Here is a 27,937-nt window from a genome sequence, read left to right as displayed (position 1 = left end):
ATAAGATTTATATTACTATGAATTTTCAAAATTTTTGGGATTAAAAATTGATAACCCTGCAATTTATTAGACCTGTGATGACAAAAATAATTTAAAATATTTACTTCATGGGTAAATTCACATTGACAATTGGTATTTTTATAATTAGATGAAAATGTCTCTCGAGGTTTTGGTATCACTTTAAAGATGCCTTAACAATGTTTGATATTTTGATAAATACAGTATATGGTTTCAATTGAAAATATTGTGTTGCCATATTTTCTCTAAATATTAGTTGATTCCTAGAACCCATGTTTGCTGTTACAGTTTTGTTGGTATTCAAGCTTAAAACTTGTTTTAAATTTAGAGCTTTCATCCAATGGCAAATGGTGGAGTCTTTTGTAACAATAACATTTAACAAAGTGATTACAGTCTGAAACATTAACATAAAATTACTATTCTACTAGCTTCATGGCTGTGTAGGAGCAGACAACCACAGCATCTATTTTTGGAGAATATTAGTGATTTGCGAGTATTTTTTTCTGATTGATGGATAATTTTATATTTCAAGGCATATTTTTTGATATTATATAAAAACTGTTGATAGAAGTAGGTGCTGCAGTAGTTCCCTCTTTAAAAATATCATGTAGAAGAATAACATGTCATGCATAATGTTTGAAGTCATTCAGTTTTTAAATAGGACAGTATTTTTTATAAAATAAAAAATCTTCGATTTATATATTTATTGGAAATAATGTACATATTTAAATTATACATCTAGTTATATGATACACAAAGTGAAAATAAAATAATAATACATATGAAACAACTATTCATTTTCCATAAGAGATTCAATGAATGTGTATCCATTAATTAACTTTGTTGTTAATATGACATACTCGACATTGGAGTCCTCTTGCTGACTCAAGCTTCTCAGGGCTGATATCTCGTGGTACGTACATCCTCCTATGAAGAATACAAGGATCACTCTAGGATTTTCGAGAGAGGAGGAGTTTTCGCTAGAAATTGAGTTCCGCCGAGCCATGCGTGGCTGCAATGTTTGGAGTTCATCGACGGTAGGGCCCGGGAGTAAGCTGAGCACGTCTGCAATACCTGAAAGAATTAAAATAATTACAATTTTTAATACTTTTGTATTTACGAATACGGAATAAATGAACGCTGGTAAATTAAAAAGGCTCCGCAGAAAACATTTTTTCTTACTACACGTAATATAATGTCTGTATCAAAATAACTTTAAAGTACTTTAATAAAATTTAGTTATTAGTACTTTCTTTAATACTTTGCCAATTTTACTGATTTTTTAGCTAGTGTGGGCAAAATTGACTCTGGCTCTGTTTTATTCGAAGACACGAAATTTTAAAGTCTAGTTCCAGTAAATATATTAATTTTACATTAAACACTTGTTAAATAGGTAATAATATGTATTAATTTCATTATATTTTAGTTTCTTTTGACCACTGTTCATTACATTTTACATTTAATTTTGAAAAAAAAAAGTTCATGACTTTGAATTGATGAAAAAGTTTAATAAGAAAATTAAATTATTTACACATGTATGTAACTGCATCTATTACGTGCAGTACAGTATGAACCTTCTGAATTAATTAGCCTTGAGCTATGTAGAACAGCAATGAGCAAATGAGATGAGAATATTGTACGCGGTAACGTTATAGATTGTGAAACGCACTGTATGTATTCGTTTAATTATACTCTACAATTCGACGAGAACTTATATTATAAATTCTTACTAAAAAGAACTTTACCGCCCCTCTTGTGATAAATAATATAGTGAATTTTTGAGTCTATGTAAATCTCTAATGAAAAATATTTATGATCGCAATATATTTTAGATAAGCCTTGCAGACCGTGTTGCATTCATTTTATGAAAATAGAATCATCATAAGCAATACATTTTTTTTCAATATTTTCATCGGCAGTGAAAAAAGGTTCACAATATAAAAAAAATTGGTTTTTACAAACTATGCTATGAAATAACCGTTAAAGTTAATTAGTTTCGAATAAAAGATTGGTTAGAATAACAGAGATTCTGATACGAAACCGGAGACCTGAAAGTCAGAGGTTTAACCATGTTTTCTTCAAGCCTTTGCGGCGAGTTCGGGGTGAAGTGTACGTACATCGTAGCCCTGGGATTATGAGTGGGCAGCTTCGGCTCTACTCGAAGACGTTGAGGCACTAGGTCAATGTTGTTGAAACTACGGAAGAAAGCGAACGCGTTTCCGTAGTTTTACAAAATGGCGTCAAATAAGTTTATGGGATTTTAGTCAGTAGGAGTATGGCAAAACTTTTTTCGTCTCTCCAGCAACAGAAGGATACCATGTAGCAATATCCCACGAGACAAAAGTATTTTTGTTGGTAGTTTTTGTCATTTGAACCCAGCTAACGGAAAATACTTATTATTTGTTCGTTTGCATCTTCAGCCCGATCAGGCCTTATTACTTTTACAATAACTTCGAGCGCAGAGAGAAGTATTAACTCGATTTGCGTTAAGTATTTGAATTCGCAGGTCCCCGAGAAATTCAAACATTTGCTAGATTTTTTTCTTTTATCGGATTAAGCACTGATTACAAATAGACATTTCTTTACTATTGTTGAATGAGTGAAAACATTCTAAAGAACCGGCTGAAGACTCAATATAATAAAATTGGATCACGCCAGGCACACTCAACAGCTACTATGTATGTTTTCCAAATAACTTTAGTACAAGTGTTGTGACTTTGACCTGATCATCTGTTCAGCCACGAGTTCAGAATGTCCACTGCTGGATATAGCAAGCCATAAGAAATAGAAAGCGACCAGCATCAACCATCTTAGGCTGACTTTAGCAAGATCATGTGTTCGTCCACTTTGTGAGTGGACGTTAGTCTAATCAAAATATGATATAATTTTTTTCTTCTGTTTGCAATTTCTTTCTTGATACAGTCATTTTATTACGTCCATCTTTATTTATTTGCTATATTGTTTGAATGTCCTAATAAAAGACATTGTCCGAACGAAAGTAAAATCTCTAGAATTTATATTTATTCTTTGTATGAAATAAAATAATGTAAAAAAATGTTATTTTATGAGCCTTTATGCTACAAGAAAACGTATTTAATGTAGCCATAACAATTTTTTTAAGATCTATAATTTTATTCGAAGAAATTCAAGAGACGAAAAAAAAAAACGCATTAATTATTAAAAGTTATTTAAGCTCGTTTGCACAAATAGAACTGATGGACTTATAACGTGATTACTATATTCATATATAACAGAGCAAAAACATGATAAAGCTGATATTAATAACGGTTTCGTTGCAATGCAATACGTGCGTGTACGTACAGATAACGAGTTTATAATTTAAACATAATTTTTAATTGAATAACCGTTTTCCATTGAGATGAAATATTTACACCAATAATCAAAGTAATATATAAGTATGTATGTGTATGTACGTTTGTTTATATATATATATATATATATATATATATATATATATATATATATATATATATATATATATATATATATGTTTTGTACACGTTCACTATAATTATATGTACTTTTAACTTTTCCATACTGTGGTTGTCTGTAAGAGATTGCCTTGTGTGATAAGACCGCCCATTGTACTCCTTTGTTTTTTTTATAGTGAAACTATTTAAATGTATTCTAACGTGTACAATAAAGATTATTATAAAGATAAAAAGACGCCGTAGCAATAGACGTTTATTAATTCATCGAAGGCCTTAATTATGATTTCAATTACAGGTATCTATATTTCAATCTTAATGTGAAAACTATATCACATTAACAATTCTGTAGGTGGGCAAACACATTTTTTATTGTGGATATATTAAATACAACTACTGAACTGTAATTTTATTATTTTTTCGTGTTATTTTGTAGTGTATCTTCAACAGTGTGTTTAGTGATGTCAGTCTATATATATCACAAGGTTCATCATCATTTCAGCCGTTCACTGTTTAACAAAGGTCTCCTTCATAGACTTCCAGTTGGCAGCGATCTGCATCCAGGTTCTTCCTTACCAAGGCCGTCTGGCAACTTTTTGGATGGCTGTCCTATGCAGCGCTTGTCAGTCCATGGATTCCTCTCCAGAACCTGAAGACACCAGCGGCAGTCCAATCTGCGCGCTATCTCGCCTGCCCAATGCCACTTAATTTGCCATTCCGCTGGGCTATGACGGTTACTTTCGTTCCTCTACTGGTCTCCGATTTCCAAAGCGTAGACGATGGCTCTTTGTGCGACTATGAGCCCCAAAGTGAGAGACAATATTCGAGAGTATTCAAGGGAGATTGCAGAATTATTTTAAAAATCCTTTTCCGATAAACTTAGGTTTGTATACGGTTATTAACAGAATATTATTAAGGTATATTTCTCGTTTAATTTGTAGCTTTAAAGCACGTGTCGCTTTAAGGAGCTTGCAATCAAGTAGGTTTCTAAATCCATCGCCATCCACCTAACACAAGCTTAAATTTAGTAACAGAAGTAGTAAATTGTAGTAAAATCTTTTTTTTATTTATTGCAACACTCACCCGTCCACGCCTTGTTCTTTGTAACGTGCTCGCTAAGTCGTACCGCCAGTGGTATATATTTGCTGGACAAGTAGCTTTTCTCGCTGTCGTCCAATTCTGATTCATCCATTGTTAAATGTAAAGTCTGAAAGAATCACAATTTATTAGTTACATAGTTCTACTTGTTTTTCTTTTTAGCCGTTATTCGGCTACTACAAGACAAGGGCCTTTCCCAAAGATCACTAAGATCACTGGTATTACGCTGCCTGTATCCAGCGATTTCCCGTGACCATAATAATATTATCGGTCTACCTAGTGCAGGACTGAGGCCGCGTTAACGGGCTTGTGGTCGCCACTCGAGAAAGTTTCGGCTTCAACGGTGCTGCCACTTCGCACGAGTAATTCTTCGAGGTAGCTCAGTGATCTTGGTTCTTTTGCGGATCTCCTTATTTCTGATTTAATCACGCAGCGAAACTCTAAGCATTGCTCTCTTGGTAAATTCTTAATTATTTATTATCAGTCATAAACATATTATAGATTATTAAATTTTATGGATAAGCTTTTATAATATATACATCTACACTTCTTATTATGATTCTTTTTCTTTGGACCCACTGTCGATGGGATTTTAGAATTTGGAGGGAATCAACGTATGTAAGATGCCGTTAGCAATCAAATAAGGCGGCACGACATATGTATTGTAATTTGGTCTGAAAAAAACGGCCATATTTTTTAACAATTTTATCGACTTAGTGATGCAATGTTAACAAATGCAAATAATTTTTACCACATATAAATATTTTAATAACAATGTAGAAGTAAATATTAACTATAATTCAGTAATTATTCTCCCACATACATGTATATAAATCATATAAAATTAAGCACAAACTTCGTTTTCGTTTTTATAAAATTAAAAGAAAGAGTTTTATATTAAAACCAGATATATATATATATATATATATATATATATATATATATATATATATATATATATATAATACTATTGTTTACCAGCCAGCATGTTATAATGTATACGTAACGGCGATTAGATAATAAAATTATTAAAAATATCACTCTTTATATTCATTTTGGTCCTTCACATTGGTATATTGCTGTAATTGTTCCATGTGATTATATGTGTGATACTAAAATTACGATCTTTATTTAAAACTTTGTAAATAAATATATAAGAATATCTTTTACATACCTTTCTGAGCACAGCGTACTGCCGTGTGCCGGTTTGGGGGCGGAGCAACCCGCATTTCTCCAAGTTGCATAGAGTAAGCCACGTCTGCAGACCGTACACTTGGACGAGCTCACGCTTGTAGTACTCGAGAAGTTTTGGTTTAAGCCCTGAACCCGTTGCGCATTGCAGGCATATCAATCTAAGAACCTGCGAACCAACAATATTTATAACCTAGACAATAGACTCGCTAATCTAAATTTTCCATTGTTCAAATATAAAATTGTTGTGATATATAATACGCTAAAGAAGTTTAAGTATCAATCTTAGTTACAATGAGAATCTTTACATTGTATGTTCATTGTTTAAACTTACAAAGGAAAATTTAATTACTAGCAAACTAAACAAATCTTATAAAACCATTATATTCATGAAACCACTCTCATGTATGTTATGTATGAGAGGTCTATTCTTGTAACTTCATTATAATATCAGTCAATAGGCGCCCAATGCAATGCAAAGACCTAAGCCAAAATTTGTAAGTCTTGCTTGCATCGGTTCTCCTAGTAGGGGGCGTTACCCAAGCCGCGTCTACAGGTTCGGTATTGTCATTACATTTATTACGAACGAATTTTTCACTACCGATACATAAATTTTCACATATAAATATTAAATTAAACGCAACTAAATTTAAATTTTATGTAATTACATTTTACTGATCGGATTTGGGCATTGTTTTGCATGAATTCTTTTTGGGCACAATAGTTTATTTTGTTTAGAGTTCATTAATATTTGTTTATATTTTGACCAAATGCAACGAATCTGAGCGTATGCTTGTCTCAAAAAAACCATGTTTTTCAGTTAGGGCTAAATCGCAAATAAATAATCTTTTTAAATATATAAAGGTTAGAAAAAAAAGGTAAAATGTACTTTGTTTTGAACGAATTTAGCAAATAGAGCACATGCTTTCAAACTATGCCTTTTGTGATTATAATAAATTTGGAAATGTTATATTGTTTAATGATATTTGCTTGCGCCCGGTTAATAGAAAAGTATCCATTATTTATATTCAAAGTTAAGAATTTGTAGAAGTAGGTTTTTAAAAAATGACATTTGATTTGAATGTTTGACGCTAATTACGTTACCTTAGTGAGCGGCGCCTTCTGCGCGATGAGGTCTTCGATGAAGGGACACGCTTTTTCATTGTCCACGCAATTGAGAAAATCTTCCTCGCATTGAATTGTGTCGTGGAATTCGAAGGAATCTGTCGTCTGATATACAAATAATAATTATTTATAACGTAATTGCGTTTACATTAAAAAATCTTATTCATTTTTATGTCGCCTAAAAGTGAAGCTTAAATATTACTGTCAATTGGTTTGAGATTGCAGTAGCAATTACTTGTCGTATGAATCCATGGGGAGGGCTATATTGAGCATTTCTCTACGAGATCCAATCAGGAATGAGGATATGGATAGACAAACGAAAGTAACTGAAATAACCCAGCTGAAGCGCGCGGAACGAATGGCTGCTGTGTCCATAAGGTTTTGGAGTGGGGACCACACCACAAGGTGGACAGGTTTGAACTTTGGTGGAAATCTACGGGAAAGGCTTCGTCCAGTAGTGGGCATCTTACGGCTGTAATGACGATAAATTGCAACTCTTGCATGTTTTTTTATGATAAAAGATTGAATATAGCACAGGAAATTTCAATACAAATCCGTTTTTTTTTGTCACGGACAATGCTGCATGTCCGTTGAAATTTTCAGCTTCTCAGAGGTAGCAAAATGCTCCAGGCGCTTTGTTTAAACATATCATAATAAAGTTCGTGAGCTGGCCCGGGAGCCAATGCAAGAATGTTTCAATTTATTCCACAAGATTAACCGTTATTTATTCAGTTATGGGGTATAATTCACGAAGTGATCGAGTCTTGGGACCTCTGCTTGGGCTACTTGAGACGCGAATTTTAAAATTCGTTTGTGCTACCCGAGAGGGCTGAATTTGTACTCGATTTGTTGCTATACCGGGCTATAACAAAACTGTGTTACCTTACACTATTATAGGTAGATCGTATTACTTTTTGATCGAATGATTATATTGTCAGATACTAGTATTAAATGTCAAATTATAATTTTCTTCTGACATGTTTTTAGATAGTTTACTAATATCTACTATATGAATGTAATTGGGGTGTTGTAGTTGGGATTCAAAGTCAATCAAGCCAAGTTGATCTAAATTAGCTACCGGTGACAGCAACATGAGAATCTAATTTTGAGTGACTTCTTTATTATTTAAGCAATAATGCGAAGTTTTTAAATAGCTCAAGTATATAATCTTACTTAACAAGTCTCATTGTGTCAGTTGCATTTTGAAACGAAAACATTCGTAGCCAGAAAATGTTTTTATAACTCCTTATGATGTAATAGATAATTGACAATTAAGATTGAAAGAAAGTATTTGAATATTCATAAGCAGTCCGCCAAATAGCGGGAAGTGGCGTTTTGAATCCGTGATGTCATACGCAGTCTTCCGTTCGCATTTCCGTGGTTTGTGGCGTGAATACACAATAGTTGATATAAAACAGGAAATTGTTTTTCGTTATATTCAATATCTGCACTGGACTTATATTGTAGGTTAGGTAGCATTTACAAATTCCATGGGTCCGAGGTGGCAAGACGCGGACAATGCCTGAGACCTCTTTTGAGATATCGAATTTTCAAGCCTCCCGAGGTATCTTCGGCCCGGGCCGCAGCATACAACTGTTTTGCCGGATTGGAGGCCACCGACCTAGGCTTGGCCTGTCACTGGTCAATAATATTTGTTTAGTATAAAACTCACGGCTCGAAAAAATCGTCAAGGTTCTGGTTACTTTACCTCTTTTATATATTCCGCGATGGCTGTGTGCGTAGCAAGGGACTGCTTGTTTGCGAGCATCTGCGGCAGTCGTGACACGAACTGCTTGATCTCTTGCACCGACTTGTCATTGTGTCTCTCGTCTAACTGGTTCTTAATGACGCGCGCCTTCTTAGACAACGCTGCCCCGACCTAATATGAGATTTTCAAGTATACAGAATGCCCCATAAATCAACGACAAGCCGAAATCGTATGATGCCTTTACAATCATTTACTAATTTAATAAAATATGTAGGTGTAAAGTGTAAATAAAATTGATTTCATTTTTTGGAATGGCAATAATTTTAAAAATGCACTACATGGAACGATGACCGCGAATAGTTTTACACATGTGAACAAATATACATTGTTGTGTAATATATATATACATCATCAATATATAATGTGCGTACACTTGAAATTTTCAAAAAGTAAAAAAATAATTAGTTTTAACTGTTTTTTATTAGCAATAATTACTGGGTTATTAAATTAATTCTTCAATTTTTTTTTGGATTTTATTATTATCGAATAAATATACATGACAATTAGCGTTAAAATAAAGTTCAGATATTATTTTATTATATGATAAAATCGACAACGAAGCGACTGGCCTATACAGCACATATATATATTTTAATTTGAATAGTACTAAAAACATACTAATAAACCATATCAAGTGAACCCTTACACATGTTGATACGATAACAAAATGTTTTATGATTTGTGTTGTATTTATGTACATAATTATCATAATTTGTTTCATAACTTCGAAACGGGTGTTATAATTATATATAGCCGATAAGGTTTTGGTGTGTTGAGTAAATATTTATAATATATGTTACCCCCAAAGCCACCATGAGTACAAATAATCGGCTAATAAGAAATTTAGCGAGACTATATATATATTTATTTATATATATACCCACATATATATATATATATGTGTGTATATACACACACACACACATATATATATATATATATATGTAACAAGTCATTTACAATGTATTATTACTTACCAAAATGTTTTTGACATTTTTTTAAATCTAGAAAATTTAGTCTTCTGAACATTATCTATGATCCAATTATAAATGCGTATATATTGGGCATAGAAAGATTTATTCTCCGATGTAGTTGAACCCTAGGTATACAAATTTTGTTGTTACCTCTGCTTACATGGTTACATTGTATAGAGTGTGTTGTGAACATATAATAAATATTCGTACATGTGTCAAACGACGAAAGCATATGACTGTAGGGATGGAAACTTTATTTTATTTATGATTTTCGCAAAACATGCAGCTAGATTAAATAATAATTAAAGAGTATCAATGTAGGAAGGTCATTTAAAACTTTTCACAGATATACAAAGACAACATTGTTAGGCTATTGGTATCATAAATACAATTCTGTTATTTTCTACACACTTATTAAAAATACTATTAGTGATGACTTGTTGATTATCAAAGTAAAAAAGATAATGAAAATAAAGATAGTTTAGACTTAAAAGAAGAATGAGCCCAAGGTCATCGACGTAGCTCGAAGAGTTGCGCATCTCAAGTGGCAGCGGGCGGGGCGCATCGCTCGGTTGCACCGACCATTGGGGCAAACGGTTCTCAAGTGACGACCACGAGCGGACAGACGCGGTAGAGTGGGCGTCTTATTAGGTAAACCGACGACATAATTAAGGTCGCGTTATGTCGCTGGAGGCGGCAGCCCAAAACCGATCATAGTGACTAGCTTTGGAGTAGGCTTTTGTTTTGTGGAAGGCGTCTATCGGCTTACACGATGATGATAAATAATACTTTTTAACTTTATTTTTTTAATGTAAAATTTTTTCAACAAGTCAACTTTAACAACTCACCGACGTAAAGTTACAGTCGCGCAGTTCAGCGAACAACTCTTCGCCGGAGTTGAGTATGACGCGTTTCTTCTCCCGGGCAGTGACTTCTGGGGTGGCATCATCAGCACTAACGAACTTATCACCCGGGAAGGTCGCGGTCGTGCTTTTGATTCCGAACAGCTCGTCTGGTATTCAAGTAATGACAAATTACTACGTACGAACATGTTGTTGGTTATATTATTAATTTTACATTAATGGCGGTACAGTAATATCCCTTTAACATAATACCTTTACATCGCGATTGCACATTACGCGGCTTCTAGATCTTGGTGTATCGTTTCATGCCCTATAATTTTTCACGCTATCTTTCTGTACTTTGATATTTATAATGATTTATACGCACTCATAGACGACAACATACTGTTAGAAAGTGGCGAATAAAGAGAAGGTGAAGAATATACCCCTCCACGGGAAGCGAAGAAAAAACCAAAAAAATTACCAATTGAGCCTATGACCAGAGTCTTAACATCTTAAACACGAAATTTAAAAAATAAAGTACGGCGACGAAATTTGCTTTCAGGCTATTTCAATGTTTAATAAATATCATTTGTTTATTTACACCAAAATAAGAAAAAAAAACACATCTAATAGGAAACGTTACAACAAGAAATAGGTATTAATATATAGGTGGGCTTACTGCTCGAGGCGATTTATACCTTAAAAATTATGGATGGAGATGACACGAATAAAAATTCAATTTAGGTTGTACGTAATAGAAAAATATATGATTTCATTTTCTTTTAGAAAAAATATTTAGTCTCGCTGAGTTTGTATCGCCTGTTTATTTCAGTGGCAGGCTCATCTCGACATCAGTAGAAGATGTAATCCATTCCATGTAGAATTAAATAATTTTTGAATTTGAATATTGCATTTTTTTCATACATCATTAAATTTTGTTCTTTATTTTTATAGTTAAACGTAACGAGAAAATATCCTTGTAAAAAATAAGTACATAACGCGTTTTTGTATACCGCGGAAGTAATGTAACGCGTTATAGGGGAGTTACAACATGCTAAATCAAATACATTCATGTTGGACTCTAGTTTTATGGATATGACACAAGGTTCATGTTTGTACCTATAAGTCCTTCGTATGTAAGTTGTGTGGCCATTATGCTGGTGAAATCGATGGCACGATCTACTAGTAACAGCTGGTCAATGCAGGACGTAGTTGAACCTTTTGGAGGTGACCCCTGGTCTTCTTTGTTCAGTCTACACAGAAGGTCCCAAACCTGGCAATTTATTTGAATATTTATGTTAACAAAACGTCTAGCGTAGCGTTACACGTTGTTAAAGGACTGATAACCTCATTAAGGTTGTTGGAAAGACACTGGATGTTAACCCCTTTCGACTTGTCTTATTGGAAACCTATAAAGAAACTATGTCCAATAGTGGAAATCCCGAGGCTGAAGTAACTATGACTTCTAATTTTTCGTATTATTCTTATTACTTTATTTTTATTTATTAAGTTATTTTAATTGCTTGTGACAACTTTACTGTGGAAAACTAAATGAAGAATTAGAAAATAAAATATTTAACCTTACATATACAGATTGTTTTAGCAGGCAAATGAAGGTGTAAAAAAATTGCTAGCAAACCTGTTTAGCAGCAGACCCTTTTCCAAAAACTCGAGGAATAATTCCATATAAGTGTTGTATAGTGCGCAGAGCTTGTGCTGCATTATACAGGCATGTCGGATCTCCTTCTAAGTAATTCTCTCTATTAAAAAGTACAAAAGGTACAGTGTACAAAATTGACAAATACAAAAATTAGAAATATCATGCTCAATTAATCAGAGATCAGCACTCAGCATTGCACATTCTTACTTATTTTACATGCTAAAAACTATTACATATTTACAATGCATATGGGCTAAGAATCGGAACAATATTTTGGCATTTTTATCTTCCTTTCATAGTAAGAAGTTTTCATTACAGTGCTTTCGGTAATATTGTCTTAACCTTTTTATTAATAAAGGCCATTTGCCTGTTGGTATTTACAATATTGCTAAATTAATATGGCAGTTTCCTAAAAAAGCTTTGGTTAGGCTTAAATGCAACAAAATCAGTTTAGTTCGTATCTTCAGTCGTCAGTCTTCAGTCTTCAGTTTCGTTCAGGTCATTTAACTATTTATTTCACTTGATTTGAAGACCATCAAGATCTTGTTTCTTACACTCCATGGAGTAACTTCAACAGGAATTCTTACACAATCCACCATTGGCATATTCAAGAATGAGAGGAACCAAACCTTGGCTTAATTGCTTACCTTCATTGGATTATTTACAAAGAGTAACAAGTATAACCAAGGTCAGTATATTTTTAAAGATTACATGTTACCTAACTATCCGCTAAAAACAAATTAATGGTTAAAAAGTAAAATGAAATGTTTTTTTGTTAATTAGTGTGTACAATTATTTTTAAGTCCTAAAACTTTCAAGTAAACATTAGGTTAATTGTAGCAATACAGTTTACTACCTTACCACATTATAGAACTTCTGTTTAGTTAGAATTTCATTCATTGCTTTAAGACTACATAAAAGGAAAATAAATATGACAAGATGCTTATACAAAATGAATTCTATATGCACCTTACTCTTAATTTTACTGTATCAATTGGTCACTGTGTCACCAGCTATACAATGTCAGCAGCAGGACAATGCCTCCGGGCTATATGCAGCATCTCTTGACAACCTTAACAAGTTCATCTGTTGTTCAGATTGTATGTTAATACTACTCTGCGCTTGCTGTTCAGTAAGTAAGTGTGCTGTAGCTTTTATATTAATATAAATAATATGAAGCAAAATTTTCTTTACCTAAAATCATTTTGTAGTTCCAAAGACATGATGTCACTGTCAAATGGAAATATATCACATTTGAATTCTTGAATGGATAGATAAGAAAGAACTCCTCTATCTTTTAAGTGTTTTTCACATAGTTCACTTTTCCTTGGGACAAAGAATAAGTGAAATTCTACAGGGAAATTTTGCTTTGATCTGTAAATAAATAGAATATAATTATATAGTTGTGTAAACATTAATATAACTAGTTATAAAATAATTAGCTGTAGTTTCTGCTTTCTTTTAAGTAAATTCTTCATAAAAATTATGCAGTTAGCTTCCATTTTAATGCAAGATGTTTACTAATAAGATATCTTTGTAGCAACTAGTCTATGCAATAACAACTGAATAATATAACATGATTTTCAAAAAAATTGGATGTTTATTTTAATTACCTAAGAGATGAAATGTAATCAGCAACTAAATCCATCAACACAAGTTTTGGACGAGCAATGAACACTATGTGCTTGACAGAGATGGTGGGCAAACTGCCTGGTCGCAAGGGAAACATATCAGCTACTTCATGTTCCTTCAAGAGCGAGTATTGTGCCACAAGACCAACGGGACCAGCCAGCCAGTCATCCCATATAGTCACCTTGGTGCATAATGATAAAGAAATTAGTCAACGTTTGATTATAATCACGATTATGCATATCAAAGTAATTTAGCGTCAAAAATTTTGTGGTTGTTTTAATTCTGTACATCTGTGTTCTAGTACTTTATTTAGAAAATGAACATTAGTAATATCAACTTACTTTTGGTCCTTCGCAGAGCTGTAAAAGATTTAATAATTCTTTTCTCATTGATTCTTGCAGCAATGCAACATTTAATCTGCCTCCAGATAAATGAGTGCTCATTTTTGTCTCTTTCATATTAATGTTATTAATGAATGATTAAAAGCCTATATATTATAATTGTTTTATATTTTTACAGAGATCAATAACAAAACTAATGTCAGTGTGACAGTGACACTGCGGAAGTGTTGGTTGCAGAAAAAATATTGAAACGTTTTTTTACAGATAGGGCTAAATGTTTTTTTTTCTTTTTATATGGCGGGCGGTGCACTTCATTGCACGACTACTGCTGCATAGCGGAAGTGGCTATATATTAGTCTCTTTCTTATTTAGGATGGACTTCCGCAAGGTAACGCCGGAATCTATTAGATATTCTCTCTTAGATTCACCGAAATTAACTTGGTGCTAATATATTGTGACTAAATAACTTAAGTTCTGAATTTGTTATTTTATTGGTAATGGATTGGGATTACGTTGGTTGTTTGTTGTACAGGACGAATACCACCAGAAATTTCAGGTGTTACAACTGTAAAGCAAACCCGAGATAACATTAATTTTAAATAATGAGACAACAAAAAGTTAACGTTATTACATTGTTGGTATTTTTATATGACCCCTTCTTGTGGCGATCTCTCGTTCTCTCCTTGTTAAAACAAGGACTATTCATAGAATTAATAATTTTTTGCCGAATATAATTATTGTTCTGCTTCTCTCTCGTCCTTCTTAATATGTCCCATACATTTCTTTTTTCTTCTCTTTCCAATATCTTGCATTCCTTTTCTTACCTTTCCTTACAACAAACAACCAACGAAATTCCAATACTAAAGAAATAGCATGGGTGTTCTATATGGTAAAGAGTGGATAATATGGGAAAAGACAATGTGAGAAGGGAATTATGCATGTAAAAATATGTATGAACTAACAATTAATCTCTGTTTATTCTCTCAAGAATTCGTACAGCCTTTTATGTTTCCCTTTTTATATTTTGCTTTTTGGCATTAATATCCTATATATATATATATATATATATATATATATATATATATATATATATATATATACATACATATATATATATATATATATATATATACATATGACATATATATATATATATATATATATATATATATGTATATGTATGACCAATGTGTGCTACCATACAGATTCGAGACGTGATCTTGTCCACAAAATTTAACAATGTCTGATAAATACTTATATCGGTATGTTGTGTAGCATAGGACTGCAGTTGTGGATGGAAAGTTTTGAGTGGCGACCACGATTCAGTAGACTCTTTTTGGGTAGTTGGATGCAAACAGCGTTAGACCGTTCATCGTGGTGATCTATAGGGGAGGCCTAAGCCTTGTAGTGGGTGTCTATCGGCTGATAAGATGATGATTGAAATGAAATAAATGTACACAGAATTGAAAGTATAATCTAGATTAAAGATATTTAAATTGTAATCGATAGCGTGGATTAAACGAGACAATTTCTCTGTATACTTTTATAAAACAGCCATTTCTGAATATTGTTATAGCGTCGTGAACTTGACCACCAAAGAAGCTTACAGAATACTTTAATGATACCATAGTGTTTTACTTTTATATTTGTGTAGCGATCGTTCTCGAATGGTCAGTGCCTCTATTATTGAGAATCGTTTAAGTAGTCTTATAGCTCACAGCATCAACGTGCGCTATGTAAAAGAGCTTTATTCTTAAATAGACGTCATATTAGAATCAAATGAATTATTTTAAATTAGTTCAACTGATAGAATGAATTCAGTTTTAACGAACCGTCTTCGGAACATTTGAACGTTATTTTTTAAATGTCTTCAAACGAATAAAAGAAAACAATGCATATTATTTCGACAAATATGAAATCTCTGTTAATAATAGAATCCTTCTCTTTTTTCGTCTAGATGAGTGTTTGTTAGAAAATTAAGTTGATCTTGTAAATACATATATATGAATACAAAATAGTTATATTTCCTCGGCAGGCGCCTTATCACTTGCGTAGCTTCAGTGGCTCACTGCGCGCGGCGCCACATCGATTTTTCCACTAAACAAGCCATTTTCAACCATCAGTGACATTGTAAACACGTTTTACACAACTAGTTGCGCTCGGGGATGGTTCCGAAGATGTTATCTGTGTATTTTTAATTTTCTTTGCTTTATAATGCAACAATTTTCCCGGTCAAAAAAATAATGGCTGCTCAAAATAAAGGTATGTATTCAGTAGAAGTTTTTACATATAATTACGAACGTATTTTCGTTTTTTTTTTCTAAAAATTACTTTTCTAGTTTTTATGTAAATAGGCAGATAAAAGAGTGGAGTAGTTTTTGTAAAACATTTTAATCGTTTTGACTTACCGATAACAATAAGTGTGGGCGAAATACGGCCATGTGACCGTGTTTGGGAATACTTTTCGACCTTGAGTTTATGAATTTATTTATTTATGTAATTATATAAAAACTTTTTAATCTAGGAACTGTGCAATAGTACTTATTGTTATCTATAAAAATATATTTTATTAGAATACTATCAACTTTCATAAATCCACGTTTGAATTGTGTTTAATTATTACTAAATAAGGCAGATATCATTCATGGGTAATAATTTTTAATTAAGCTGTTAATATATATATTTTTGAACGTTATTAGGCATTAATAAAAAATTATATTTATAATATTGTAGAGCTAATTACATGATTTTTAATGGAAAGTTTTACTCAGTGAAACGGACAGGATTTCATAAGTTTATCGATTTAAAGTAATCCTCGTTCTATATTTTACATCCTATGTTTCTACAGATAACATTACTTGTCGTAATAATTAAATAATTAAGAAATTACATTATCTTTTTTAAATATTTTCCACACTAGGTATTAAAATATATATGTGTTAGGTATAAAGATGTTATATAAATATTTAAAAAAAGTTTTTTTACCTTTTTTCCGAAGAAAGATATCTGATGTTATTATTGGTCATACTAATATTAGTAAAAAGATTAAAGTAATGAATAATTAGCCACATAACTCCTTACAAATCGTAATCATAGATGTTTTGCTGCCAAAACCTTGAAGATTCGACTTGAATATGTTATCTGTCGAATAAAACCTTCTGAAATCGTTAAGCTTTATACTATCACAAACATTTCCGAAAAGTAAGAAGAGAGTCCTTCAGGAACTTCGTAATGATCGCAATTTGATTCGTTAGGACACATTGTTACAGCTACAAGAGCGGAACATCTTAAGTCCCGGAAAAGTTTTTTTTTTTGAGAAAATTGGAATAAGGTTTTGTATTTTGTATTGGCTGTTTATCTAGTAGACTCAAACTTTATAAATTTAATTTGTGAAAATAGTTTCCTTTTCTGTTAAAGTCTTTACAGTATGAATTAATTGCTTAATTTAAGTTGGACAATATTATCATAGTTTTTTAGGCTTTAAAAATATTATTATCATAGATCGCTTCGATTAATAAAAAAATATATGTACACGGCTTTACATCAGTGGTAGAGTTCCTGCGACCGAGGTTTACATTCCAATTTTTTATAATATAATGTTATACACAAAGGTATTTCTTACAGACGAAAGATTGTTGTAAAAAACTCGAGAATTGTGTAGTATTAAATATTTATTTATTTAGCTGTATCAGGGCAATAAAAATTGCAATCAAACACAAAATAAATGACTTCCAGCACCAACATTGTAAGTGGACACAGGTATAAAAGCTAAGCGTGGCGATTATGGTATAAACCTTCATATATATGTTTGGGGAAGGCATAAGCCTTGTGGTGGCATAAGCCTGAGACGACGACGACAGCTATAAAATTTTTTTGTCATAAAAATTATGACATAAATCGGATTAAAAAAACGTTAAATGGGAAGTAAATAAAACTTAATATCATTAAATGTTATTTAAATACTATTATACTAACAACATGAAATAATATAACTACACTTAAACTAACAGAAGCTAAGTTTTAGAGATACCTAGCTTTTCGTACAAAATCGCTAAAAAGCGCTGTGTAAAACAGTTGTTACAAAATAATATATTTACTTTGAATAAAGAGAGAAAGATCAGAAAATACTTGAAGGTCGCTATTAAATTTCTGGCAAAGGGTATTCGAATGTTTTTGAAGTTATTATATTAATCGAGTTTCCAAAAACTTTAGAATTATGTTCATGTTCTCCCCGTATTGCTGTCCTCGTAGCTGAAGGTTATGATACTCCGAATAGGGAGTAAGTACTTCTCATTGTGCCCTCCAATTATTAATCCTAAACCCTCTATCATGAAGTACAGCATGAAGTTTGGAGTCAAGAATCGAGAGTACGTAGTCAGATCATCTGATAGGATTACGAATTTACGGATCAAATTCAGATATTTGCTATTGAGTTTTACAGTTGTAATCAGTTATTAGAGGTTATATCTGTCCTTGCTAGCTATGTGACTTCAAAACTTCAGTACTCAACATAGGCAGATAATAGAAAGCCTGCGTTTGCTTCTATGAATTCAATTCGAAAAACGGCGAGTTGGTGCGGAATTTAGGCCACGGAATCCGTAGCATTTTATTCCAGCATCACATCTTAAAAGCATATATATAACATAGATTAGCTGTTTTCATAGGCCTACGTTTATATTATGTACCCGAAACTAAGAAAACCTTTTTGTAGGGAAGTAAAATTAATCAGTCTGCTAATAAGAACAATCCCTTATTGTAAATAAAAGTATTATTAAGACATTTGAGAGATATGTTACAACATTTATTTATTAAAGAAACATATCTAATTTATTGGCGCCAATCAACTTTCTTATTCAACTTACCACACCCATTGCCACCCTAGCTACGAAAGAAAAGAAAAAGCGGAGCTGGAAAAAGTTTGTTTTTATATTAATGTTGGATTCTTGGACCCTCTGACAGCACTTTGCGGTTTTCTTCGGGAGTTGGCTACGTGAATTACTTTCTTCAGCTTTAATAGAAAACTTTTCTAAATATATTTGATTGACAGGCAAAGTTTATCCACCGCTCGCAGTGCCAATCGTTTGTGGTTTTAATGCTTCTAATTGACATTTCTGTTTGTTAAGTTTATTCCTCTCCTTCATTTTCTTCCATTCATCTTGGTCATCATCGCCACCTTTTCATCCATAAGATGTACACTACTGGATGTAGGCCTCCTCCATAGATTATTTACTTTCGTAAGATCACTTATATATCTGATGAAAGTGTATAATACATTTGATTTAGATTCAATACTTTCGTACAGAGATTATTGAAATTTGTTTTTTCTTAATTGTTTATAGTTATCTTTCGCAAGAATGAGAATATAAACATAATTAATTTTGTTAATTTAATAATGTTTGTTTCTGTATTAATTTATCAAAAAATATACTTCATAAAATTTACTGGAGCATATAGTGTATACATTTGTGTTTCCGATATTATTTTAATTAAACAACAAAATTTCTTACAAGGGCTCACCATATAGCCACTTTGATAACTGCCATTTGAGGACGAATATCTTCTTACAAATGTTTCAAGGAAGTCGGTAGTCGTAAACTTTAGAATGAAAAGTCAAAGAAAAAAAAACGATGAACGTTTTTTTTTCTCAAGACGCCATTGAAGTTAATTTATTGTATCAATTGGCGCTTCTCCTGATGTTCATTTTGTCAGAGAAAATTTTATATACCTGACAAACACATATTGAACATTTATAATCTAGCTTCAAACTACGAGAATTATGTTCTTAGGTTATAGCCACGCAGTTCAGGTTCCATAAGTTGGATTTCATTCAAGCAGTAAGCTAAAGAAATATCACATTGTCAAATGCAACATAACGTGTGATATCTTTTGCTTAGTAAAGTATTTTTATTAAAATCGGTTCATCGTATTAAGTATAAATGTCAATATACAAATAGACATGTTCACGCGTTAATTGTTGTGTTATTTAACACAGAGTGCTTAGTTACAACATAATTTAAAAAAAATAGTCTAGTCCTAGTCCCTGTAGACATTTGTTTTAAATAATCTTTAAACATTTCTCTTTATTGTAATTGTTTTTTATTGATAAATAATATAATCTAATCTTCATTGAATTCCTTTAAACGCATCGATCCTTCCTTTAAATCGTCGATATCTTACGCGGCTCTTATAGAGTCTTTAAAAAACCATCTTAATAATTCACTGTATCTATAAAAAAGCTTAATTTTAATTTAATAATTTTAGCACACAGGCATGAAGAAGATTGCGCGCCAGAGGAAACACTTTCAAATTAAGAGCTCTTTTGGTGTCTAAAGTTGTAAGCCAGTTGATTCCTCTTACGTGCGGTCACTTTTCTCTTCAATCTTTTTTTTGAGGTGGTCTGATCTTCCTGCAATGTTGTAAAAAGTTAATTTTTAATTTTGTGCCTTCTGTAAAGGAACAAATAACGGAACCATTATTTATACGGTAACTTTTAATGTAACTTTAATTTTGTGTACTGCTGGTGTACCTGAGGGGTGGTCGTTAGTACAGGCCCCTCGTCCCATAATAGATAATTCTATGTAAAGAAAAACAGTTGCCGGATGGTTAAACTTATAATATATTATCACAGAACAAGAAATCTCAATCTGAGTTACAATGATTTCTTTTATTGTACAGCGGTCGAAGCAACTCGTCCGCTCGGTAGCGCGGCTCGTCAGAGAGGGCGAGATGTACCGAGTGTAAGAAGGGGCATGCAAAAACAGATGCGTTCTTATATAACAAATTTGGGTGCGTTCTAATGAACGCCACACCCCTTCGGAGAAAAGAAACCGATTAAAAAATAGTAATAAAAAATTTGTAATGAGGGAGGAATTAATCATAGGTCGAATGGAATTTCGTGATTTCGTGTGAGTTGAGGCGGTGAAGTGACAGATGGCAGTTGTCACGGGCGCGTTTACGCTTCAGAGTTCCGAATTAAGCCACGTGTGTCACGACGTTGCGATGTTCTGTTCTCTGGCTTCGTCGAACCGCAATTGTTCGCTAGATGCCACGTGTACGTTGGTCACGTGAATGACGTGAAGAAAAACGTTTCTAACTATGTTGAAATTCGCAGGTTACACCGTAAACTTTCAAATCGCTTGTAATTTCACGTCGATGATGCCACGATGCGTGCGCTGGCTGCTGAAGAAAACCGATCTGAACTTGATTTGAGTAGATATAGTTTCCAATCACGTCGGGGTCACCAATTGAGGGGTGGTCGTTAGTACAGGCCCCTCGTCCCGTACTAGATAATTCGATGTAAAGAAAAACACTTGCCCGATGGTTAAACTTATAATATAATATCACAGAACAAAAAATCTTAATCTGAGTTACAATGATTTCTTTTATTGTACAGCGGTCGAAGCGACACGTCCGCTCGGTAGTGCGGCGCGTCAGAGAGAGGGCGAGATGTACCGAGTGTAAGAAAGGGCATGCAAAAATAGATGCGTTTTTAGATAATAAATTTGGGTGCGTTCTAATGAACGCCACATACCCTAATAAGTGAATTTGATTTTAAATTTTATGAAATATAAACATGTTTTTCACTTTTACCGTCGATATGAAGTTTTACTTGCACTATTTCTGATATTACGATATAATTTCAAGAAGTATAATTTTGAACGCATTTTAAAGCTTTTTATTTTATAATTGAAGTAAATGTCAAAATATGATATTACCCTTACGACCGTGGAAAACAGATTTATAATATACATAACAATATTATGTTGTAAGTGCAATAACCATTTAATTACAGTAGCTTGATATTTTTTTTTACTAATTGTTATTACTTGCGGTATTTATTTGTTAATTTTAAACCATACGCTTTAATTAATGTTCAATTTTTACTTTTCGTTTCTTGTGTTACTTAATATCAAAAAGTTTTCTAAAAAATCTATGAAAACTTATAAAAATCGTGTATTTATTAAGCTTAGGCTACATAGCTTTTAAAGTATCATGTTTAAAGGTCCATTTGTATCGCATGTATCATGAGCGCCTCGCTTCCGTTGTTTCTATTAATAATTAGTGTTTTAATCACCCATTATGTAATCATAGGACCATTGTAGTATTTGAACCAATATATATTTTTTTATGCAAATATTGCAATAATGCATTATCGACGGCTAGTACGAAATAGTTAAATACATATTCAAAATATAATATTAGCAGCCGCATCACAATCGAATTCACACATTATATTTTTGAACAGCTAACATTTACAAAGCTTAATCCAATTATTTCAATTGTTGTGGATATCTTCTATAAAACGAATCACAGATATAACAGTTTAATACAGAAACGTTATAAAGTATTATATTTTATTCAATTTCGTGTATGATATGTGTTACATTTGTCATAGTTCTGCTATGTTTAGCTACGCTTTAAATAATTTTTTTTTAAATAAAATTTACTACTTTTCCCGATTGTAATCTATTTTCTGTGAAAGTAGTTAAAGGAATACGGGCTTTATTTGATTTTGTCGTTAAGTTCCTCAAAAGATATTGACGGGGTAACAGTGAAATGTAACACGCTAATATATATACGAAGGTTTCATGAACCCAATCTGACGTGTCAGTATAATGAGGTTAACGGTGTCATAACTTGATAGCATCTGTATGAACATAGACAAATAGGCCAAATACGATAATGCGACCGATGTTTTTTTTTGAATGATCTTTATATATTTTTCTGTTTTTTGTCTTTCAGAGCGAATGACTAGCTATATATTTTTGAATAGGCTATTTAATAAGCGGTTTTAATTCATTCAGTCAGTTTAGTTATGTAAGTGCATTAATATTTACAATATTACCTGCAGCTCGTTCACACGACTATTTTAGTGGAGAATCATTATTTGTCAAATATTTATATACGTAGAAATTAATGTGTTTTGCGTTTGCTTGCGTATTGAAACCTATTTAATTATTTTTACGTGGCGTGTGTTTGTCATTATTATTAATATCTTAAATGAAGTTCATCACCATGATTACAGATATAGGACGTCCACTACTGTACATAAAATGCATAGGCACTTGGATTTCCAATGGGACTGCTTGAAAGCGGGCTGCATCTATGGTCCACTTTTTGGATGGACTTCGTACGCTGCGCTAGCTGCTCCGTCATCTTTGTTCAGAATCATAAGTCTTCAGCCACCATCCGCTCTGAGCGCTATGTGGCCTTCAAACTGCCACTTCAATTTGCAAATCGATAGCCTAGCAGGCTACATCGATTGCTTTCGTTCGTAAACGGATATTCTGATTCCTGATTCGATCTCGTCGAGAAACTCGAATTTCCATAGCCTTCTCCAGCGCTGGTGGAGCAACTGTGCGCATGCCAATGAGGCATGAAATGACGGACCTCGTGTCAGTGTCATAATTCATCTCTGGTAGAATTACATAAAGTTATACATATTGCAATAATTCTCAAGTATTACATATTTTCAGTATTTTTAATATAGTAGGTCACAAGGATATTACGAGTACAAGCCAGAAATATACTAGTATATAGCAGACTGAACTGAGGCTCCTGAGAAAGCCCTCATGGTTTGCTGCCAAAAACGAGATATAGACTAATCACTTTCTGCGCCCTGATCCTCAAATTCACGGAATTTGTAAATGCCAGTAGGAAAACAGTGATCACTTATAAGAAAAAAGTATATTACGAATGATAGTTTGAATTTTTGTCGTAGTTGAAAGTGAATCCGAAGACATGCCGGCGGCAACAACGGCGGATCCGAGCGCGGAACAGAAAGAACGTCTCATTGCGGCCGTAAAAAAGGAAGTGAAGCAGTTAATGGAAGAGGTAGGCATAATCCGTACATGATACTGCGTTTTATGACGTAATGATGTTTTATTTAACCTTACATACATGTACATGCATTTTTAAATAGTAGAAAGTGTAACATAGGTAGTGCAATGACCTCATGTTATGTTCAGTTGTAATACGAAACCTTTTCGTTCAGTATCCGGTATTTAATTTGGCACATCGGACAAAGTAAAACTTACTGCAAAAATAAACTGGATTCCTTTTTGTAGTTTTGTATTGTCGCACAGTGGTTATGCAGTTTAATATGATATTGAGTAATTAAAACCGAATGTATTCATAACGGATCAATATTTCCGTAGAATGATATTTTCGACGTTGTAAATGAAATGCCGGATACGTTAACATTTTATCCACGCTTCATACTTTGCAACGTGATTGCATAGAAGAGTCATAGTAAATGAATCTATGATATAATATCTATGATAGGTTTGAGAAACGGTGTATTTCTAAAGTACAAAAATGATGACATGGTTCTATAAAATATTTAATTCAGATTGAAAAAAAAATTTTGATACTTGTTTAAAAATTGCAAGAAAACATGAGTACAATGTTTAAATTAAGCAGATTTGAATATAATAAATATTAACACTTTATTTCCAATGTAAATCAATGATATTGATCACTTGTTTAAGTTAGAAAGAAAAGGAGTTCCAGAAGAATCCAATTTGATTTAAAATGATATCAAATTAAGATTCTGTTATTAAAAAATTGAGGTCGATTTTTTGGGTATCGCATTTACAACCATGTTTAATACAACCGTCTATCAACACCATCTGCAAAAAAAATTTTTTAGATGACCCGATTAGTATAAGAAGTACAATTGTCCCATGACAGGCTGTCACAAGAAAGTTCGTGCATGAGGAAAGCGGAGGTGTTACTGCATTATGCGGCGCCGTCGAAGCCTGCCTCGGTCAGGGTCTGCGACGACGTGCACTCGGACTCTTCAAGACCAGCTCCACTACTGCACTCCTACATAAGATTGCTAAGGTGAGTTACAATAACAATACAGCTACACTTTGTTTGCCGGAGAGAGTCATTGCTATTGCTTTGACCTGATATAAGCCGCTGGCCAAAAGGTTTATGTTGATTCCTTGGCTTTCAAGGGGCTGAGCTCAGGGATCGCTTTTCCTAAACCTGTTTTACGGAAATAAAGCTGGAAGGCCCCCTGGAGAACCTTGGTCCGAGTCACTTCATACAGTTGCACCTAAGCGTTGAATCGCTTAAGTGGGATAATCGGGGAGAGGTGCTTAATACATGGAGTGCGGAGTTTTGCGGGCTCTCTTAAGGAGACTTCAGCATAGGCTATTACTTTTTTATAATACCCGTTTAGCATTTCGACACTCAGACGCTCAAGAAGGCGGAAACTCAACATAATCGGTTGCTATTACTTGGCACATGATTACCATTATTATCGATGCACAGTTTAACTTATTGGTAAGTCATAACGGGCTAGAGATGTGTTTACATGTATTAGAAGTTTGCACTGTGCGGAGGCATTCACACTCATAGCACGGAAACACAGCAATAAAGAGATAAATTCATTGGCAACCGAGCAAAAGAAATACATAAATAATTGCATCCGCACGTTTTTTTTTAAAGTATTGTATGTGCCCATCTTTTAATTAATTTTCTTAACTCTTATTATTAACATTTCTATTTCAATTTTTTAACCATGTTGCGGTTGAAAGAATGATATAAATAATAACTGTCCACTTAATAAAATAAATGATGATAATTTAAAAAAAATGTAGTATTCCAAAAACGTATTCAAAATATTTGCAATGTGATTTATTTCTAAGTTAATTTGACTCTCGTGCGTTTTGTATTGGCGATTTTCTTAAATAAAAGGGTTATTTTAAAAATTGTGAAAGTAATGGGTGAAATACGATAAGCGAAAAGGCTTTAAAATCTTTTTTTAAAATTAATTAGGATCTATATTTATTTTAATTATCACACTAATAGTGTGCCATAAAATCTTAATCGGGTGAGAAAATCCTGTGTAGAACCGAAACATCATATAACCTGCAAATTTTTTTTGTGTTATAAAAATTAAAACAGTAAAAAATAAAAGCTCCACAAAACGATTATTCTAGTACTCATTGAACGGAGACTACAAAGAGGGTTTCGAGCGCTCGAACGATTTCGAAGGACTCTCTGTTATGCAAAAGGTTCAATAAAGAATTCTAGTCGCAAGAAAATTCCGTTTCATTCCGCCCCGCCACACTTCGAATACTACTCGACTGAATTTATTTGTATCGTGCGCGAAACTTTCCACTTATGTTTTGTACACATTTTATAGATCGTTAGGCGTTACAGAATGACTTGCTATTTACTGCTATTAAATTTTACTTATACTTAAAATATTTGATGTTGTAATACACCCCAATGTAGTCTATAGATAATAAAAAATATTTCCGATTAACTAAAATAGTGTATTTTATAAAGCTAATAAAAAAGCTTCGTTTTAATATGATGATTATCATTGAAGCCGCGGGATGTCCATTCCTGTACATAGGCCTCCCGTATACATTTATTAAAGGACTGGTAAGAAGCCGCCTGCTCCATCGTCTTCCGACGATATCAACAACGTCCTACAATATGCATGCTTGTCCTTGTCATACACTCGGAAGAATTCGTTTATTAACTTTTTACTTCAAACTATTCTTAAATTTATCATCTAATGCTACTAAAATGTAGCGTTCGCAAAAATCTTAATTATATCCAGATATTTAAGAATGAAAAAAACTTATCCATTACTCAACTAACTTTATAACAAAGGTCTAAATTCATTATGAATACCCAAAAGCGGCTTATTTCTCGACGCAAATGGATTATAAGGGCGGCTGGCTAATGAGTTCAGGCTGCTGTTACATAACATTAGGTCTTAGCTTCTTCCAAGCGGAAAGTTTTGTGAACGAACATAAGTAAATTAATTTGAGAGATATGGCATTGTGACTTGCTTAAATTACTTTTATTGATTTGCAGGCCTTGACCCTAATACAAAGTTCGCTAGTAGCGGAACAATACAAAAATGTTGAGCAATGTTATTGCTTATTGATTTAATAATCAATTAGTGGTAACACTATCATTTTAATAAAATTTAAAATAAGACAATGAAATTGGCTTTAAATAGTTATGTTGGTGTTCGACACATCAAAAACAAAAACTTTAAACATCAAGTTCAGTCGGTTTATTGTTATTCCTTATTTGACTAAGATTAAGGTTAAAGTGTGTATAAAAACACATTGTCCATCATCACAATCATCATCATTTCAGCAGCAGGAATGTTCATTGCTGAACGTCGGCCTCTTCTATAGATTGCCGATAGAACTGGTTAAAACGGCTTGCATCTAGCGCCTCCTTATGAACCTAGCAAGGTCAGGTCGATTAAGAGTCGCATAATATGATTATTATTTTTTACTCATATCCACTTTCGCACCATATCTTAGAAGAGCGCGACAAGGTGGTTTCAGTACTAAAATACCACAATGAGATCGCTAACCCGCTTGCTAGAAGGATATTGAATAGCAAAGTAAACATGTAGGCCAATAATAATAAAAGTAATAAATACCTGTATCTGTAATAGTTGAGGAACGAGGTGACGGAAGTGAGGCGACGCATGGAAGGAAAACTTGTATGGTATGGTATGCTAAGAAAAATGTAGAATATAAGGTGAAGAAAGAAAGATCATACGACGAATGAAAAATGAGCAAATAAATAATAAATTATATGAAAAAGTGAATAAGATTGTAATGCCCTGTCCAATAAATACGATAGGAGAACGAGAGCCCTCAAATAGCTGGGGTCGTTAAAAAGTTTTAAGAAAACCCGCTTGTCAAGCGCTGCGATTATGATATACCTATGGCCTTACTTTGGGCGTATCTGGTTTGGAACGACAAATATTTATGGAGCTCTAGGCCTCGGGTACTCTAATCTGAATGTTAGAAGTGTATTGAGTCCACTCCGTGGTAATCTGTC

General features: G+C 33.0%; 2 protein-coding genes across 2 annotated transcripts in view; one reads left to right on the top strand and one right to left on the bottom strand.

The window, feature by feature from the left end:
* Window positions 1-707: 707 nt before the first annotated feature.
* On the bottom strand, window positions 708-14,298 carry car (vacuolar protein sorting-associated protein 33A). The gene is made up of 11 exons (XM_068767373.1): window positions 14,102-14,298; window positions 13,742-13,941; window positions 13,323-13,502; window positions 12,108-12,228; window positions 11,588-11,741; window positions 10,472-10,635; window positions 8,590-8,760; window positions 6,861-6,986; window positions 5,740-5,925; window positions 4,551-4,674; window positions 708-1,092 (listed from the first exon to the last, which is right to left on the bottom strand). The coding sequence occupies exons 1-11, from the start codon at window positions 14,216-14,218 to the stop codon at window positions 809-811; spliced, it is 1,827 nt and encodes a 608-aa protein (XP_068623474.1). The 5' UTR covers window positions 14,219-14,298; the 3' UTR covers window positions 708-808.
* A 2,033-nt stretch (window positions 14,299-16,331) lies between these two features.
* Window positions 16,332-27,937, top strand: part of LOC137924203 (small G protein signaling modulator 2-like) — a 61,982-nt gene continuing 50,376 nt past the window's right edge. Inside the window, exons 1-3 of the mRNA XM_068767572.1 lie at window positions 16,332-16,363; window positions 23,823-23,935; window positions 24,794-24,946. Coding sequence (XP_068623673.1) covers window positions 16,345-16,363; window positions 23,823-23,935; window positions 24,794-24,946 — 285 coding nt within the window. The 5' untranslated portion in view covers window positions 16,332-16,344. The remainder of the gene's footprint in view (window positions 16,364-23,822; window positions 23,936-24,793; window positions 24,947-27,937) is intronic.

This window comes from Battus philenor, unplaced genomic scaffold (genome assembly GCF_028537555.1).
Source record: "Battus philenor isolate CCGP_79_NKW_IND1 unplaced genomic scaffold, ilBatPhil1.0.hap1 SCAF_23, whole genome shotgun sequence".
Taxonomy (NCBI): Eukaryota; Metazoa; Arthropoda; class Insecta; order Lepidoptera; family Papilionidae; genus Battus; species Battus philenor.
Note: the sequence above shows the minus strand (reverse complement) of the source record. Positions and strands in the feature narration are given on the sequence as shown.

Coding starts and splice junctions, on each gene's coding strand:
- car (XM_068767373.1), bottom strand. CDS start 14,218: ATGAAAGAGACAAAAATGAGCACTCATTTATCTGGAGGCAGATTAAAT. Junction 13,503..13,741: donor GATTACATTTCATCTCTTAG/GTAATTAAAATA, acceptor ATTTATTTACAG/ATCAAAGCAAAATTTCCCTG. Junction 4,675..5,739: donor AGTACGCTGTGCTCAGAAAG/GTATGTAAAAGA, acceptor TGATTCTTTCAG/ACTTTACATTTAACAATGGA.